The 16,830-nt window shown below is 38.3% G+C and overlaps 1 protein-coding gene across 5 annotated transcripts in view; it reads left to right on the plus strand.

The window, feature by feature from the left end:
- PARP11 (poly(ADP-ribose) polymerase family member 11) overlaps nucleotides 1-16,416 on the plus strand; it is a 38,231-nt gene extending 21,815 nt beyond the window's left edge. For 4 of the 5 annotated variants that reach the window (XM_033117908.1, XM_033117909.1, XM_033117910.1 and 1 more), the window contains exons 5-9: nucleotides 2,064-2,139; nucleotides 5,231-5,303; nucleotides 5,382-5,512; nucleotides 11,874-12,025; nucleotides 13,520-13,992. In XM_033117908.1, coding sequence (XP_032973799.1) covers nucleotides 2,064-2,139; nucleotides 5,231-5,303; nucleotides 5,382-5,512; nucleotides 11,874-12,025; nucleotides 13,520-13,836 — 749 coding nt within the window. In that variant the 3' untranslated portion in view covers nucleotides 13,837-13,992. Of the gene's footprint in view, nucleotides 1-2,063; nucleotides 2,140-5,230; nucleotides 5,304-5,381; nucleotides 5,513-11,873; nucleotides 12,026-13,519 lie in introns of all 5 variants that reach the window. The other variant, XM_033117912.1, reaches the window with a different exon arrangement.
- Nucleotides 16,417-16,830: the final 414 nt, after the last annotated feature.

Raw genomic sequence — 16,830 nt, forward strand, 5'->3', positions numbered from 1 at the left:
TTCTGTGTTCATGGAATGCTTCTCTTCAAAGAAACACAAACACTTTCAAACTACTGTTTTATTCTTTTGAAATAGATAGGAACCTTTTTATTTTAAGGATTATTCTGTAAGGTCAAGTGACAAAGTCTGAGGTAGTTGGTGATAGTTTTAAGATCAAAGTTCAGATGAGTGACCCACCTCTTGATGTCTTTGCCAGAAAACTTCTTTTAATGGACACTGCCGTCTGCCATTTTCTGATTTCATTGGCTCTCACAGATTAGCCGGCTAATCTAGAAATCAGCTGCACTTTGGGTTTCATCCATGATATATGGGCATATTTGTAGGTACCCCAAGAAAAACCTGTTGGATTCAGCCCCTTCGCTTTCAAGCTGCTATGGGCACAGCTGTTTGCAGCTTTAGAGGCAAACAAGACCTGGGTAGGGAAGCATCTTAATAAAAGTGCATTTTGGTTGCCTCACAGCTCAGTGCTCTAGCTGTTCTTCCCCAGTTTCTGCGAGTAGTGTCTTTATGACAGAGTTACTATGTGTTGTGGTGGAAATTTCCTTGGATGAGCCAACGCCCAGAAACGGGGAAGGCGATTTGTCCAGTAAGAGGTTGATGCAACTAAATCTCTAATGATTATTATCCCCCCAAAGTATTTTGTTTTTTATTATAAAGAGTTGAAACCTTTAGATTCTTACGACTGACTAACCATCACGTTTTTTATTAGACAAATAGGTTGCGTGCCCTTGTCTTTCCTATTATCCTTTCCTAATCGTATCCTATCCTTTCCTATTATCATTTGTCTAGACCGAGGTGTATGGTAGACGTTTCAGTCTTGGGTACAAGTGCCAGTTTTGAAGCAATACTGAGACCTAATTGTATGCACAGACATCAGATTCATATAGAGATGGAATTTGTCAAAGCATTTGGTCAGATAATTTGGCAAGCGACGTGTTTCTGAAAGAATACTTTCTAATAAACTGTACTTTTTGAATCTTTCTCTCAGACAATGCAGTTTATTAAAAAACTTTCTAAATTAAAGAATATGAGTCATATATAATAACTCAAATTTCCCCAGCCTCCATATAATGGTACTGTTTCAAAGGTATAGATATTAGCATGTCATATGTACCATTTGCAAAATTAGCCCCAACCATTCTGCCACAAGCCAACTCAGATTCTCCCCCATAAAAATGGTGAGAAGTAAACTCAGAATGCTGTGGTATCAGAAGGAGACGCCATAGGTTTCACTTCATGTGCTGAGGTATCTTGCTTTTTACCTGCACAGTAGAAATGGCCATATGTGCAGAGTCTAGGAGAGTACAGAGGGAAGAATGTATTTTATACAGCATTCGCCTTGCTGATGAATCCCTTTATTTTGGAATGGAATGATGCCAGTTTGATAAGATGAACTGACTAGATTCTCATATTAAGACTTAGTACTTAACTTTGTGGGAACTTTGTGGGAAGAAATGGGCCTGGTAAAAGTTGTCATGGTGAAGCACAGGTGAAAAAAGAAAATGATACCTTTAGGGAATTAGTCCTTTGTCACTAGAATCTCTTATATAAGTATGTATTGAGTCTAGCTAGGTTTTCTATTTTTTGGTTTAGGTATACAATTTAAAGAGAAGGCAAGAAATGTACAAAGTTTTGAAATTCTGTGAATTGTGTAAGTTTTATAATGGTAATGTAGTTTTTAAATCATTTCCAAAATTTTTGGAGAAATCAAAGTATATTTTCCACTTAATAAGCCAACCGGAAGATTCAGTGCTATAATTTATTTTTCTTTCCAGTACTCTTACTTTTCCTAAGTTGTGAACTCTCCTAGTTTTGTGTCAATTTACCCTAAGAAAGGAATAACCCTGCATACTGAGCAGTGTATGAGATTAGCTTTCTTAGGTGTGAGCTTAGTTCAGAAAGGGGCTGGGCTCCCTGAATAGCACTTTATGATCCTTACTGTACTGTGCTTGTCGGCTACTCCCAACGCTCCGGGATTCCTGATCACAGTGTAGGGTGGCTACAAATCTCTTCGTGACAATATGTTTCTCTGACTTATCTAATATCTTTGTCTTTGTATACAGAAATGAAGCAAGTAAATCTCACCACTGGAAAACAGCGCTTAATAAAAAGAGCCCCCTTTTCTATCAGTGCTTTCAGGTACTGTAAAGAGAGTAGAGGTAGAAAGAGTGGGCCTTTTTTCTCTCCTCTTTCTTAATGTTTGACAGGAGAACAAATAGACTGAAAATATCTTGGTTGGTTCTTTAATGATCTTAACATTGATTCTTTTTCATTACTGAATTTCACATTAGTTGATGAAATAGCAATATTATTATTTTCTGCCCATGTTTCCTTTCCTATTATCCTTTTAATTTCCCCTTTTATGTTTATATTTTTCAATGCTTTAGAACAGTTTTCATGGTAGTTAAATAGAAGCCTTATGGTCTCTGCTATAAATCCTTAAAATCACCTACTGAGGTAAGTTTGAATTACCTTGGAAATACTCTCACAGAACCTCCCAGTTATTTGGGCTATAAATCCTAAGTAATTACCCACGTTGTCTCCACCTTGACTGATCTCCATTGAGCAAATCCTAGAAGCAATTTCAAATCTGCAGTACTAAAGCGGACCTAAAGAAGATGAGAATACAATGAGACAACAGCACAGCTATTTCATCCCTGGATCTGGATTGCAAGTTTTCCTTTTCCTGTCTCTGGCTTTATATAGCCTGAAAAGAGAGGTAGAAATGCCAGAAGAGAGTTAATATTTAGTATTCCAATGAATGGAATTGCAGGGGAAAATCTTACAGTGTGTCTCCTATTTTCTGGAATAATTCTTCAAGCAAGTATTAAAATTCTTGCTGTTCAAAGAATTTAAAATGAAACAAACAAAAAATGCTACTGTGTGAATTGTAAGGGATACTTATTTGTTCCTTCCAAGGAGGTATTTTGAGAGGGTCAGAATAAAGAAAGAAACATTTTTAAGTTTCTATCAGTTTGTTTCGTGAGACTTTTGGCTAATATTTTAGCATCATGATCCAAAAGTTATTCAAGTGCTTATAGAAGGAATGCTCTAATACTTCTATGGAATGTAGAAAATATTATATCCATACCAACCACATCATATCCTCATTCTTAAGTACAAGGAATGTAATAAAGGAATTACTTATCTTCCAAGAGGATGTAACCTGGGAAAAAATGAGACATAATAATGGCAACTGTTACTGTGATGGCGTGTTACTACATCTGGTATACTTTGGTGGGGAGATGAAACACATGAGGCAGACAAGTGCTTTGTTCTCTCACAGACGGTACAAACCATAAAACAAATCAGGGGAGGGAGAGAGCTAACCGGAACGGAGCATCATAAGCAAGATAGTAAAAGAGGAAGATCAGGTAGGTAGGACACAGAAGAGTGAAGAAGACAAGTAGATGCTGACATAGAAATGTTTATTTATTGAAGGAATATATTGAGCATTAATTGCACGCAAGGTAAATAGTACGTGTTTCCCATTGGCAAGGATTTTACAGTTAATCAAGGCTATGGGCTACAAAAATTAAAAAGAAAAAAAACAAGAAACTTTCCCACGGCTGAAAGATACTTCAGGCAAAAAAAAAACAAAAAACTGGGTAAACTCTTGTTACTCATTGTCACAGGCAAAGAGTTCATCTGGGTAATATATGAAGTACTTGTATGAATCTCTAAGTAGAAAGCCAACAACCCATTAGAAAAATGAGCAAAGAATTTGAACAGTTCATATAACCTCGCTCATAATAAGAAAAATACAAATTATATCAGACTATTTTTTACTATCAGCTCGACAATTCAAAAGTTTAATAACATAACTTTTTGAAGAGGTTGGCAAACAGGCATTCTCTGCATTTCTGGTAGGAATGTCAATGAGTACCACCTTCAAGGAGGGCATTTGGGTGGTGTCTGTCAAAATCATGCATAAATGTATTCTTTGACCTGGAAATGCCGTTTATTCAATCCCAGAAATCCCAAGATATCCAACAAATTGATTTGGACATGTACAGTGACAAATTGATAAACTAGGTCTTAGCAACGTTCTTAACAGTAGCAAAAAGTTGAGAAAGCTGAATATTATCAGTAGGGGACTTAAATAAATGATGGTATATCCATACAATGGAATTGTATGCAGCTGTGGGATAGAATGCACTCATTCATTCAGCCCGTACTTATGGAGTGTCCACCATGTGCCAGGCTCTGTGGTAGGGATTGGGAATGAGGATACTCCCTATCTGCTGATAGGGAAAGATCTCTAAGAATTGAATAAGTGAAAAAAGAAATGCAGAAGACATGTTTTATGCTACCATTTTTGTATGGAGTGGGGGGAGATTGGCTTGTGTTAACCTAAAAAAATTCTAGAAGAATGCTCAAGAGACTGAAAACAGTGATTACTATGATTTGAGGCAAGTGGTGAAAACTGGACAGATCAAGGACTGGAGTGGGAGGGAAGCTGGTCGCTGTTTACTTTTTATACTTACTGGTTTTGAAATCATATGATTGTATGATCTTTTCAAAGTTGAAATGAGTTTTAAAAAATTAAGCTTCTTTGAAATTTATGAATTTCTTCCAGTAACTTCCAGTCACCAGAGAGGATTAGTTATGCCAGGGTCAGCCCTTTGCCATTGAACTCCAGGATCACTATCTTTTTCTGTGTTCACATGCAGGGGCTTAATTTGGTAGATAGTTGTTTTTTTTAATTGACTGACTGCATTGAGTTCATGTGAACTGTGTAGGGATAATGGGCATAAACAGAGCAAGGTTTAGGTTTGAGTTAGATCTGGAAGAACATTGAATGTGTGGCGGAGGGGTTTAGATTTTATTTAATAGTCAGGATAAATCTGTTAAAGAGTTTGTTTTGTTTTTTTTTAATCAAGGATTTTATTTTCTTCTTGGAAATTTCTTTTCCTAAAATCTTCCTTACAGTTTAAAGAAATTCTGGAAAATTCAGAAAAACAAGACCAAATTAAACAACTGTTTTTGAAATTTTAATGTTATGGGGTATTAGATACTTTCCATCAAAGTTCTCAATTTCAGCACCTAATAAACGATACACAAGGAGATATTCAACAAACACTTTATACTAACGACACCTAAGGCCACACTTCATTGCATTTGTCGCAGTGACCCAAACCTGAAAATGCAGCTTTGAAGATAAGTTTAAATGACTGACAGTAATTATAATCAGCTTCTAATGTTTTGTTATGTCTTCTGCTATTTGAAGTTATATCTGTGAAAATGAGGCTATCCCCATGCCACCACACTGGGAGAACGTGAATACTGAAGTGCCCTATCAGGTAAGAGCAGAGCTGACCCACTGTCTGTGCAAGACTCAGAAAAGGGCCCCAATAAAATTATCACACTTCTTTTTCCAGCTTATTCCTTTGCAGAATCAAACACATGAATATAATGAAGTTGCTAGTCTCTTTGGGAAAACAATGGATCGCAACAGAATTAAAAGAATTCAGAGAATTCAAAACCTAGACTTGTGGGAGTTCTTTTGCAGGTGAGAGACCGTCTCTAATCTGAACGCTCTCCTTGGCCTCGAAGACTTGTAATCTTAGAGATAGTGAAGCACGAATGTTGAATTGTATTTTCACTGGGGCTGTGTTTTTCTCTTGCTATATTTTGACCTGTTGTCTCAGCAATCTTGTTCAGCATCCTCAGGGAGTAAAAGAGAGCTGCTCTAGAAGTAAATGCCAGCCGCTGCTGTAATGTGGTGTTAGAAGACGTCAAAGTCTTAGCACTCCTTTCAAGGTTTACAGCCAGGTTTGGCGCATCAGTGGCTTCATTAGCATTGCAAAGGGACTTGGGGAACTTTTTCGTTTTTGTGGATATGACTGTGTTGGCTCAGACTTTTGTGTTGAATTAGAACTCTCTGGAAACATTGTTGAATTTCTTTTTAAACAATTACACTATCTTGCCTGCAGTCATTTGCTTGGTTAGTTTTGAAGGACATTGTAAACCAAACCTGCAAATTTTCTGTTTAGCCCAAAGTTTACGTCGTAGAATTAAAATCTTAAGTCATCACTCAATTTAGGTTGGAAATGACCCACTGGATTGCTCAGTGTGCAGTTGACCTAAAAATAAAGCACATTACAGAAAACTTAAAGGTATTGTTCAAATTAACCTATTGTGCTGTATTATTTTTATAACAAGTATTACCTAAAATAAGTGGTTGGTTTTCTAAAATATTTAAATATGTGTTTGAGATTTGGTTTCTAACATTTTTTTAATATAAGAAGAACTTTAATATTTATTCAGGAAATTTTCAAATAATAGACTTTAATATAATGAACCGCCATGTAGCCATCATCCTGATTTAACATTTATCAAGGTTTACCACATTTATCATTTATCATTTAACATTTATCAAGGTTTGTCCTTTTTTTTTTTTTTTTTTTTTGCTGTTATTGTTCTTGCTGAAGTATTTTAAAGCAAAATCCAGACCTTCACTCATTTCATTCTCATCTACTTGAAAATCAGGCTGACTTTTTTTTATTAATGATACATGAAATTCTTTCATGCTTCTGGTAAGTCAGTTACTATGGCCTGGGTAAATTCCAGGTTTTAGTCTCAGAATAGTTTATATTATAAAATAAGGGGTTTTCAGTGTGTATTCTTCACAGTCTTGAGTCCTTGGACCAAGCCAACTTTTATTTCTGACAACATTGAGTTTTAACTGAGTTCAGTGGGTTTTATTCAGTTCTTGTTTAGGTGATTCTTTTTTAGAGGAAGATGGAAACTTCTGTCCCTTTTATTTTATTCTCTTAGTGAATAAAGTAAGTTTTTCTCAAATGGTCTGATGAAAACTTATTCATTGTTTTTAATCAGGCTTCTGAAGTAGAGTCCTATTAGTCTCCCTCATAATTTGAGTCCTCAGTTAAATCCTAGTGATAAAAATGTACCAGTGAATCTCAGAACATTTTGTACTAAGAATTTCATTAGAAACAGTTTTATTGTATCGATGCCCTTTGTAATTTTATGTAATGTCAGTGTATAGGAATCTGTGATGGTAAATGAATCTGCCACCTGCTATGACAGTAGAAAATACTAATAAGGACAGCCTGTCATTTTGACATCTCCCTGAAGAACTAAAATAACCAAATCAGTCTCATTGTCATATAACCTATGACTCACTATCCAAGCAGAGAGGCCACGTGAGTCCATCAGGCATCAGCTTGCACGTTGTCCAGACCTTCTTCCTGCCTTCCTCCAGGAATATGTTTTAGCACCTCCTTTGTGACAGGCACTATTCTAGGTACTTGGGATATAACAGTGTACAGGATTATGGCGTCGCCCAGCAGTCAGGCCACTGAACTGCAGACTGAAGAGGGAGCACAGCAGGGCATCGTGGAGCACACAGTGAGGGCATCTCTTCACCCTTGCTGACAGAAGTAGGTATGTGTTAGGGGTGGGGAGTATCAAGAACGATTTCCTAAAACAGGTGTCATTTAAGCTAGACGTAGGTACCGTGTTTCCACGAAAGTGAGACCTAGCCGGACCATCAGCTCTAATGCGTCTTTTGGAGCAAACATTAATATAAGACCCGGTATTATATTGTATTGTATTGTAATATTATATTATACACACAATCTTTATAGTAAAATAAGATCTGGTCTTATATTAATGTTTGCTCCAAAAGACACATTAGAGCTGATAGTCCAGCTAGGTCTTTTTTTCGGGGAAACACGGTAGGAAAAGGGAAGGGTGTCCCATCGGGAGCAGCCTGGGTCAAAGTTTGATTACATGAGTGAATACACAAATTGAGAGGATTTCAAATAGAACAGAAAATAGGTGGGTGGTTAGAGAAAGGTCCACAAACACCGGGGTGGCTGTGTCATTTCCTTTAGTAGTCACACTTGAGTTGGACTGATCCAGAGTTGAGGGAGAGTGTTAGCAGGAGCCAGGGCATGCAGGACCTTACAATCCAAACGGAGGGATTTGGATGTTTTTTCCTGGGACAGTGGGAAGCCATTGTACAAATTTAAGCAAAAGTGTGATGGATCTGATTTGCATTTTAGAAAAATAACTCATTAGGCTGTACTGTGGAAAGGGGTTTAAAGCTCTTGTTCTCAGTTAGGAGTGATTTTGCCCACCAGGGGATATTGGGCAATGAGTGGAGACTAGTTTTATTGCCATGTGGTGAGATGGGGAGGTACTGCCGGCATCTACCAGGTGACGGCGAGGCGTGCTATGCAGCCTACAGGGCGCAAGGCGGCTTCCCACAGCGAAGAAATACCCAGCCCGAGATGTCCGTAGTGCTGAGGTTGAGAAACTAGTTTAAAAGGAAGACCGTTAGAAGCAGGGAGACCATTTTAGGAAATTGTTTCAGTAATTAAACTGAGATACATTGGGTGGCTTGAACCAAAGTGGTACCTGCTGTGTTGGAGCGAAGAGGACCATTTTTGAGATATTGCGGATGTAGGATGATATTGCTTGGTCCTTGATTTCATGTGTGCCGTGGGGTGGGTAAGGGAGGTGGGAAAGATAACTTCGAAGTTTCTGAGTTGTTTGTTGTAATTGACTAAGGGAAAATGGATAGGAGCCGGGTTTGGTCTGGGGAGGATTGGGAGGGAGTCATAGTTGTTATATGGGTTGGGAGCTTGGCAGAGTGGTGTAGACTAGAGAGAGATAATGTGGTTTAATAGCAGCCATAGAAATTAATAAGATGGCCAGGGAGTTTATGTAGAGTAAGAAAAGAAGAGGGCCAAGGACTGAACTCTAGAAGGGATAGACAGAGGAAGAGAAAACCCAAGGAAGAAACAGAGAAGTAACAACCAGAAAAGGTGGAAGAAAACCAATAGAATGTGGTCACAGAAGCCAAAGGAAGAAAGTGGTTTCCACAAGTAGATGTCATCCTCTGTCACATACGGAAGAGTTTCCAAATAAGATAAATATTGAAAATATCCTTAGGGTTTTGCAACAGAGAGACCATTGGTTCCCTTGATGTGAGCAATGTTGGTAGACGCTGTACTGTGTTTACAGCAAATGTTGACAACTCTCAAGTTCGACAGTGAAGAGAATGAGAGTCATGAGAAGATGGGTAATGTGGAGTCGGGAAGGGTGTTTTTGCTTTTTTATGGTTTTTGAATTTAAAGATGGGAGAGACTGAACATGTTTAAATTATAATTGGAAAGAACCTATGGAGATGGAGAGTTTAAAAGGAGAGAGAGAGAGGAAGGTTAATTGATGGATTGTGGCTCCTAAAGACTTGTGATTGGATGGAATTCAGAGAACATATGTCAGAAGGAGATAGACAAGGGTGGTCCAGTTATGTTGTCGATAAGTAGAGGTAGGGCATGAGGACAGGAGTTAGGGGAGTTCCTTCCTGAGTCCTGTTCCTACTTTCAGTTTCCTTGGTGAGATAAGAAGTGAGGTCACCTGCAGAGAAAGAGCTGTTATGGAGGTGTGGATAAGAGGGGGAGATAGAAAAGGGAAGGTTTGAAATGGCCACTGGAAAATGGGGGAGAAAGAGCTAACTTGGGAACTACAGGATTCCCATCAGTGCTAAGGGCTTAGCTAAAGTTGTTGTAGTGGAAACCATCGGGGTGTTGTTTGATCTATTTCAGCCGTCCAAATGTAAGAGCAGAGAGGCGAGATGGCTGGATTGATCCAGGGCTGGGACGGATAAAGCAGCAAGGAAATCAGCAGTGAAAGCTGTAGTCTCATTCAGAATGTGGAATGAGATGAGAGATTCTCAGCCCTGGCTGCGTATCAGAATCACCCATGGAGCCCTTTAATAAGGAGAGATATCTATCGCCCGCCCTGATCCACTGAATCAGAACCTCACGTTCTGATGTTGTTAATAAAGTTCTGCAAGTGATTCTGATGTTCAGTCAGGATGGAGAACCACTGGTCTAAACCTAGGCAAACTTATTTCCATCCAGAGCATGAAGATATTCCTGCTGCAGTTCAGAGTATGTAACATATCAGTGTAGTCCTTTGGGCCCTTTAGTCCCTGAGAGGGCAGGTAATTCTAAGACATCTTTGAGAAGTGGGTGCTACAGTGTTTTCAGCAAATTCAGAAATGAAGGTGGGGTTGGGCAAAGGTGAACAGATTTGTGGAAAACTCAGTGTAGTTTGCATCCTATGACTTTCCCCAAAGTTTTGAAGTCCAGGAAGCCCTAGAGCTCACCATTAGCCTTTCTGGAACCCCAAGGTCATTGTAGGAGACTCTCCATTTCATGGGTGCCTTAGCAGCACTGGACCACCCCATTCCACTCTGCCTTCAGCTGGTACGTGTGCTCTGTCCAGTCTTTCTAGTGCCCCGACTCCTGGCTCAAGCTAACCAACACGTCATTTATAATATCTAAGAGAGACTCGAGTGAATTTTCAAACCAGAATTCGTTCTAATCTGTGCCTGACAAGTAGTGATGAGTAAATGTCCTAATTTTAGAGTGGATTTCTAGTCATTACAGACAATGAAGCTTGACATTAGAAGGATGTATATTAAACAATGCTTACTCAGGAAAAAACAGTATAGATTTGCTAAAGCCCTGATAACTAAGAGGATTACCACAGTAGTAGGTGTGTGAACCTCTTAGATAGTATAGCTTGATTTCTACAAAGTAGTTGAAAAAGGTTCTTATGATGGAGACAAGATAGGGAAATGTGTGCCAGGTGATCAAGTATAAAGAGAAAAGTTAATATCCGGTAATGTCTTATGCAAAGAGTAACTTGAATGGCATTCACACTTTCTTCCTGAGCCCTTCAACATTTTTATCAGGAATTTGGATGAAAATGTAGAAGGCTTACTTATCACACTCATGAAAGATTCAGAACTTCTAGCAGGGATAGCTTATTTGTCATGTGAATGAATCAGGAGACAGACCTTGGAAGATTGAAACAGTGAGTCAAAACAAATATGATTATCTTTTCTTTTTTTGAAAAGATTTTTTTCTTAGTTAGAAAAGTAACCATTATGCATTGCTAAAAAAAAAAAAAAAGTCGGTACATAAAGTTCTAAAACAGAAAGTTGGCATAATTTGTTTTTGGTGAAAGCACACTGGCTTTTTCTGAAGTAAATATTTGTTTAATGTACATCCTTCTAATGTCATGCTTCATGGTCTGAAAAGATTTTCACCAATAGATCAAAGCATAAACTTTTAATTTTTGATATATCTTATCTATGTTTTTATGCTTTACTACCTGTGTATGTATACGTATACAATGTACAGTATTGTGTCGAGTTATATGTCTCTTTTTGCAACATTTTTACATTCCACATTATTTTTCAAGAGTTGTCTGTGTTAATACATAGAGATCTAATTCATTACGTTTAACTTTCATGTATAAATATATAATTGTTTATTCATTTTTCTATGAAAGAACTTACAGCTCTTTTCAGTTTGTTTTTTACTGTTACAATCAGTCCTACATTGTTAAAAGAGATTTGTCCATTGGGAAGGGCTTGAACTGGATGGCTTCATGTCCCTTCCAGCCCTCAGATTCAAAATTTAGTTCAATTCAACCAATGTTTTCCAATCTCGGGATGAAAAGATGAAGGCCTGGGACCTTCACGTTATTTAATTGTTTGTAGTGTCATTTTTCAGACATCTGTACCACTTGGCTGGTTTAGGCAATCACCTCTACTGTAATGGGGCATCATTTGGAATATCTGTAATTTTTGGTATAATTTTCAACCTTAGGTCTCAATGTTAATTATAATTATAATTTTTGATGAGATTATGTGTCCAAGAGTACTTGGGATTCTTTTTCATAGCTGCTTTGTCCATTTATGATTTATATTAAAGAAATGTTTTCTGTTTCACACCTTCTATTGAATTTTGCTCCTTGAAAAATTAATAAATGCCACTTATGGTATATTTCTGTGTGTGTTTTGTGTCTGTGTGTGTTATTTTTAGGAAAAAGGCTCAGCTCAAGAAAAAACGAGGTGTGCCTCAGATTAATGAACAAATGCTGTTTCATGGCACCAGCAGTGAATTCGTGGAAGCAATCTGCATTCATAACTTTGATTGGAGAATAAATGGCATACATGGTGCTCTCTTTGGAAAAGGTAATTATCAGAATTCCAGGTCCAATCGAGTCCTAAGAGCGACTCTCCTCTCTTGAGAGATAATTGATTGTTTTGTTTTTCAGGGGTTTGAGAGTCATTAAGTTAAAAGTTAGGTTCCCGGCACACCCTCAGACTTTCTGAGCCACAGAAAAGCCACTTCCTGCATGTACAAGGTAGAAGTAAGACCTTTACACCCCCCGCTGCCGGCTTAGACAGGTTTCCAGCTGCCAGTCATTCAAATGGGGCGTCACATCCAGACGAGCTGATTTTTGCGTTACTTTAATTTTTATGTGCAAGTCCTTTCTACGGATAAAACTATACTGTTTTATGTCATATATTAGAGAACTATAAAATAAATTAATTACATTGTGTACAGCTCTAGGTCCTAGTAGTTTTTGTTTGTTTTGTTTTTTCTAGAAACTGATAGGTAAGATTGTTAATGAGCAATAGGACTAATGGGGGAAATCTTCACCTTTTTTCTAATGTTGCGAAAGTCCAAGTTCTCCAATTTATGCCCACTCCTCAAGCAAATTAAGGAGAGAGATGAGGGGAACAGGTAAGGGATGGACACTGATTGTTCCGGTCCTTACTTTGTACCTTACCTCCACTTAGAACTGCCACTTCAGATCAGGATATGCTACATTTTTAAAAAGTAAATCAGTTTTTAAAATAACTACTGTAAAGGCCATTTCAAATGTTATCTAAATCCCATCAGTATTGGGTATTAATGAGACTTTGCAATTCTTTTCCAAAATTTTGTAGAGGAAGTGTACCCATGACGATGTCACTCTCCTAGGCCTCCCTCTCGGAACAGTCGGATGCTTTACTGAGTTTTCATATTTAGGCAACGAACCAGTGAAATTGGTCTTTGGGGATGCTCAGACGTGAACAGCATGGCATTCTCTTCAGGCATCTTTTCCTGGACATAGCGTTCTGTTATTTCCAGAGATATTATTGAATTGTTACCCTGTGTCATAGAAATGTGGCCTCTCAGGGTTTGCGATCCTCTCCGTAGATCAGCAGTTTTCACCATTTTCTCCAGAGCTTTGATGGATGCTGGACAGGACAGTGGGGTGAGAAAAGTGGTGGAAGGAAGTAGAAAAGGGAGGGAGGTCCAAGCTGTTAAAACTCAGGTCCTGCCATACAGTTAATCACAAACAGTTTGTGTCTGTCTTGCATATTGGATTTCTTTTGAAACAGAAGTCTGGCAGCTATATTTTGGTGGGGGTGGATGGCATGGTGGTGGGGACTGGTCTATACTAACAGATCTATGTCTAGGGCAGTCTGAATCACAGCTGTCGATAACAGATGGATTTCTGTTCTTTTCCTAAAGATCTACAGATGAGGAAATTCCACATCTACTTTTGTTACACACCTCATGTGTCTACTCCCCTAACAATGAGAATGTTTTTGCTTGTGTTTCCTGTATTCTTCAGAGTAATCTTGGCTTTTTTTTTTTTTTTTTTTTTTTGGTTTTGGTCTTTTTAATTTAAGGAACCTATTTTGCTAGAGATGCTGCTTACTCCAGTCGCTTCTGCAAAGATGACATAAAACATGGAAACACGTTCCAAATTCATGGCGTAAGCTTGCAACAACGGCATCTATTTAGAACATACAAATCTATGTTTCTTGCTCGAGTGCTGATTGGCGATTACATAAATGGAGACTCCAAATACATGCGACCTCCTTCTAAAGACGGTAGCTATGTGAATTTATATGACAGCTGTGTGGATGACACCTGGAATCCAAAGATCTTTGTGGTGTTTGATGCCAACCAGATCTATCCTGAGTACTTAATAGACTTTCATTGATTTCACTTCCAAATCTCAGTGGTCAAGGAAGTTTTATTCTGTTTTTGCAGGAAGATTTGCTCTCCTGTCATCTAGCCACTAAATGGTAATTATCTGGTACTTCTGAAACAGATATGGGGAAAAAAAATGGCCTCCATATAAAAAGAAATACTGACTTTAAGGTTGGTTTTTTTGTTGTTTTGTTTTTGTCTTGTTATTCATGGTCTTATCTGTTGAAGATCGGTGTGATTGCCATTTTAACACCTCAGGGTGAAAGATGCCACTCCAAATTGAATCCGCTAAGTCTCAAGTGACATGGCCGTTTAGAGTTTTTAAAGTTTATGTGTGTGTTATCAGGATAAATGTTTTCAATTCAAATGGACGTATACATATATATGTTCTAAAAATAAAAATATAGACATGAATGTGTCCCATCAGAGGAATTGATCCTCTGTAAATTGAATTCTGATATTCTTGTCTACCAATCAATATGTTGCTTTGTTGGTCTTCTGAAGGGGGGATTTAAAACCTTGAAGTGGGCTGTGTACCTTGAGAGAGGTCAGAAATAAGACAATTATTTGCAGTGCTGCCAAACAAGCCAGAAGGGGAAAATCAAGGTAGAGGGCCCTGCTTTCGATTGCCTTAGGGTCGTGGGCTGCAGCCTCAGACTTGCTCATGTCCCTGTCCTGTCTCCTGCATCTGAATTGACAAAATGCTGCAGACTGTAATTTGCCTACGGTTCTTCCACCAGGGCTCTTGAGAGTTCTTGTACCGAGACTTGCTGCCCAAGGTATTTATTGCATCTTCAAAATGCAACTTTTATTTATTAGAACATTTATTTTCCCTTTGTTTATGGGTCCCTAAAATGATTACTTCTAAGCTATTTTTATGTGCTTCCCCACCACCACACACAGCTATTCAACAGTGATTTATAAAATTCACATTTCTAAGTTTTATCTCCCCATTTTGAATCATTGCAGAAAGCAGGGGGCTGCGTGGAGCAAATCTGGTTTATTCCTTTGAGTAGCAATTGACAATCTACTACTCTCTTGAAAAGTTGGATACAATTCATAATCATACTTAATGGATATTTGTTTACCTGTCCCATCTGTTTTGCTATTCTCTTCTAAGGAGGAGCAAGTATGTTGCAACAGTTTCCTGCCGTTAAAGGTATTCCAGCAGATGCTGGACTACAGCTTGGCAGAGACGTTGTATAGGAGTTCAGGTCTTCGCTGGGGGAATTGGCCGAATGATTGTTGAGAGTTTTTCCAACCTTGATTTTCCATGATTCTACTTGGGGAAAAAGAGAGCACTTAGATCAAGCCTTTCCAGAAAACCTTTTCCTAATTCAGTCTAACACTGAACTCTCTCTCTTATCCTGACCCAGTTTGGGCTGAGAGGTAACTTCTCAAGAAAAGTCTAGTAAATGCCTATGGCCGGTGGCCGGGTTGTTCAGCTCAATCATTTGAATTGGGAAGGCATCTAGAAATAATAGGAAGAGTGTGGAGCAAGATTAGAAGTGGCACTTCTCCAGCTGCCATGTATCCCCACGTGTTTATTATAGCCCAGAATACTCCTAATTGTGCAGTTGAAAGTAAGTAAGTAGTACACAGGAAATTGCACGTTTAATACTTTGAAACCAAGCGACAACAGAGATTTCCTGACTCAGAGGTGCCGACTAACAGCCTGCACAGGTTTTGATGAAGTGCTGTGAATATTCCAAAAGAACACATTTTAGAAACATGCAGAGGTCATCTTGGAAATCATTGGAGGGCAAGTCCCTCGGCCTCCTTCTGGGAGGTAGCACAGCTTTGCTCTAGCCCCATTCACAAAACACAATGCCAGACACATTAGGGATTCAGATTTTGAAAATCTTTGTGTGTTATTTCTTATTTACATATCCAAAATGTTAAAATAATCCCCACTTCAACATGACTGTCTTTTTTTTCCAATTTAACCTGATTGCCTCTTCCATCAGTTGAGTGGAATAACTGTTGTAGTATTTGGGGGTTATTTTTCTTTTAGACATGTGCAGATCTTATTTCAAGGTAACTAAGAGCTCAGAGCTGAGATTTGCAGGGAATTCTGAACTTAACCATTTGGTTCTTATGTAAGTAGAGTGCACTGCAATAAACATTGTAAGAAAGAACTGTACTGTTGTTCTTGTCTGAGAATCTACCACCAACTCTCCTGTTACAAGGATTTTAATAGTTTGTTGTGATGTGATAGTGTCAAGTTAATTGATGTTAAAAGTCGATTTCTTTGTTTTGATAAGTAGATTGAGTTGAGAACCATAAAATCAGTATATATACTGGACTGGACACAACAATTTATCATTTTTTCCTCTTGTCATCACATAGTATGGGTGGAAGAGTGAAGAGAAGACATTCCAGATTAAAGAATAAATGATTTTAAACATTCTGCATTTAAATTCCAGCTGATAGTAATTTTTCCTTTTCACTTTGGTGTTATCAGCCTCAGGATAAAAAAAAAAATGTGTCTATAAGAAATAGTTTCATAAATCTTGCAGTTATGAGCAGGAAGGTTTTGTATTAGTGCAGCTTTCATTTCCAGACTACCATGGTGATGATGATAAAGAATTTGGACCCATTTTTGATATATGAAAATATTATTTTTACCTGTGGTGATTAAAGCTTTCCGTAGCTGGTCTTGGTTGTCTGCGTATGCCATGTATTTGTTTCTGTGTTTCTGTGATTTCTGTCTTATCTCCTCCCCCTTGCATTATTTAAACCTAAGTTTTCCGCTCAAACTTAATGGACTCTTCAGGAGTTTGTTTCTTGTAACTCTTAATGTAATCTACTTGCACATGGGGAAAGTCTCTTGTTCTGTTTGAATGATCCTGAACAAACCTAGTAGATAACATGTGAGGAAAATCATTTATTCTGTGCCGTTGAAAGTTCCCAGGCAGATCAAGGCCTGGTGCACAGACAGCATCCTTGGCTCTCGGTGTGGTCCCCTGGCCGGGAGCAGCAGCTCTGCGGGGGAGTCTGTTTC

The sequence above is a fragment of the Rhinolophus ferrumequinum genome, chromosome 10, assembly GCF_004115265.2.
Source record: "Rhinolophus ferrumequinum isolate MPI-CBG mRhiFer1 chromosome 10, mRhiFer1_v1.p, whole genome shotgun sequence".
Lineage (NCBI taxonomy): Eukaryota > Metazoa > Chordata > Mammalia > Chiroptera > Rhinolophidae > Rhinolophus > Rhinolophus ferrumequinum.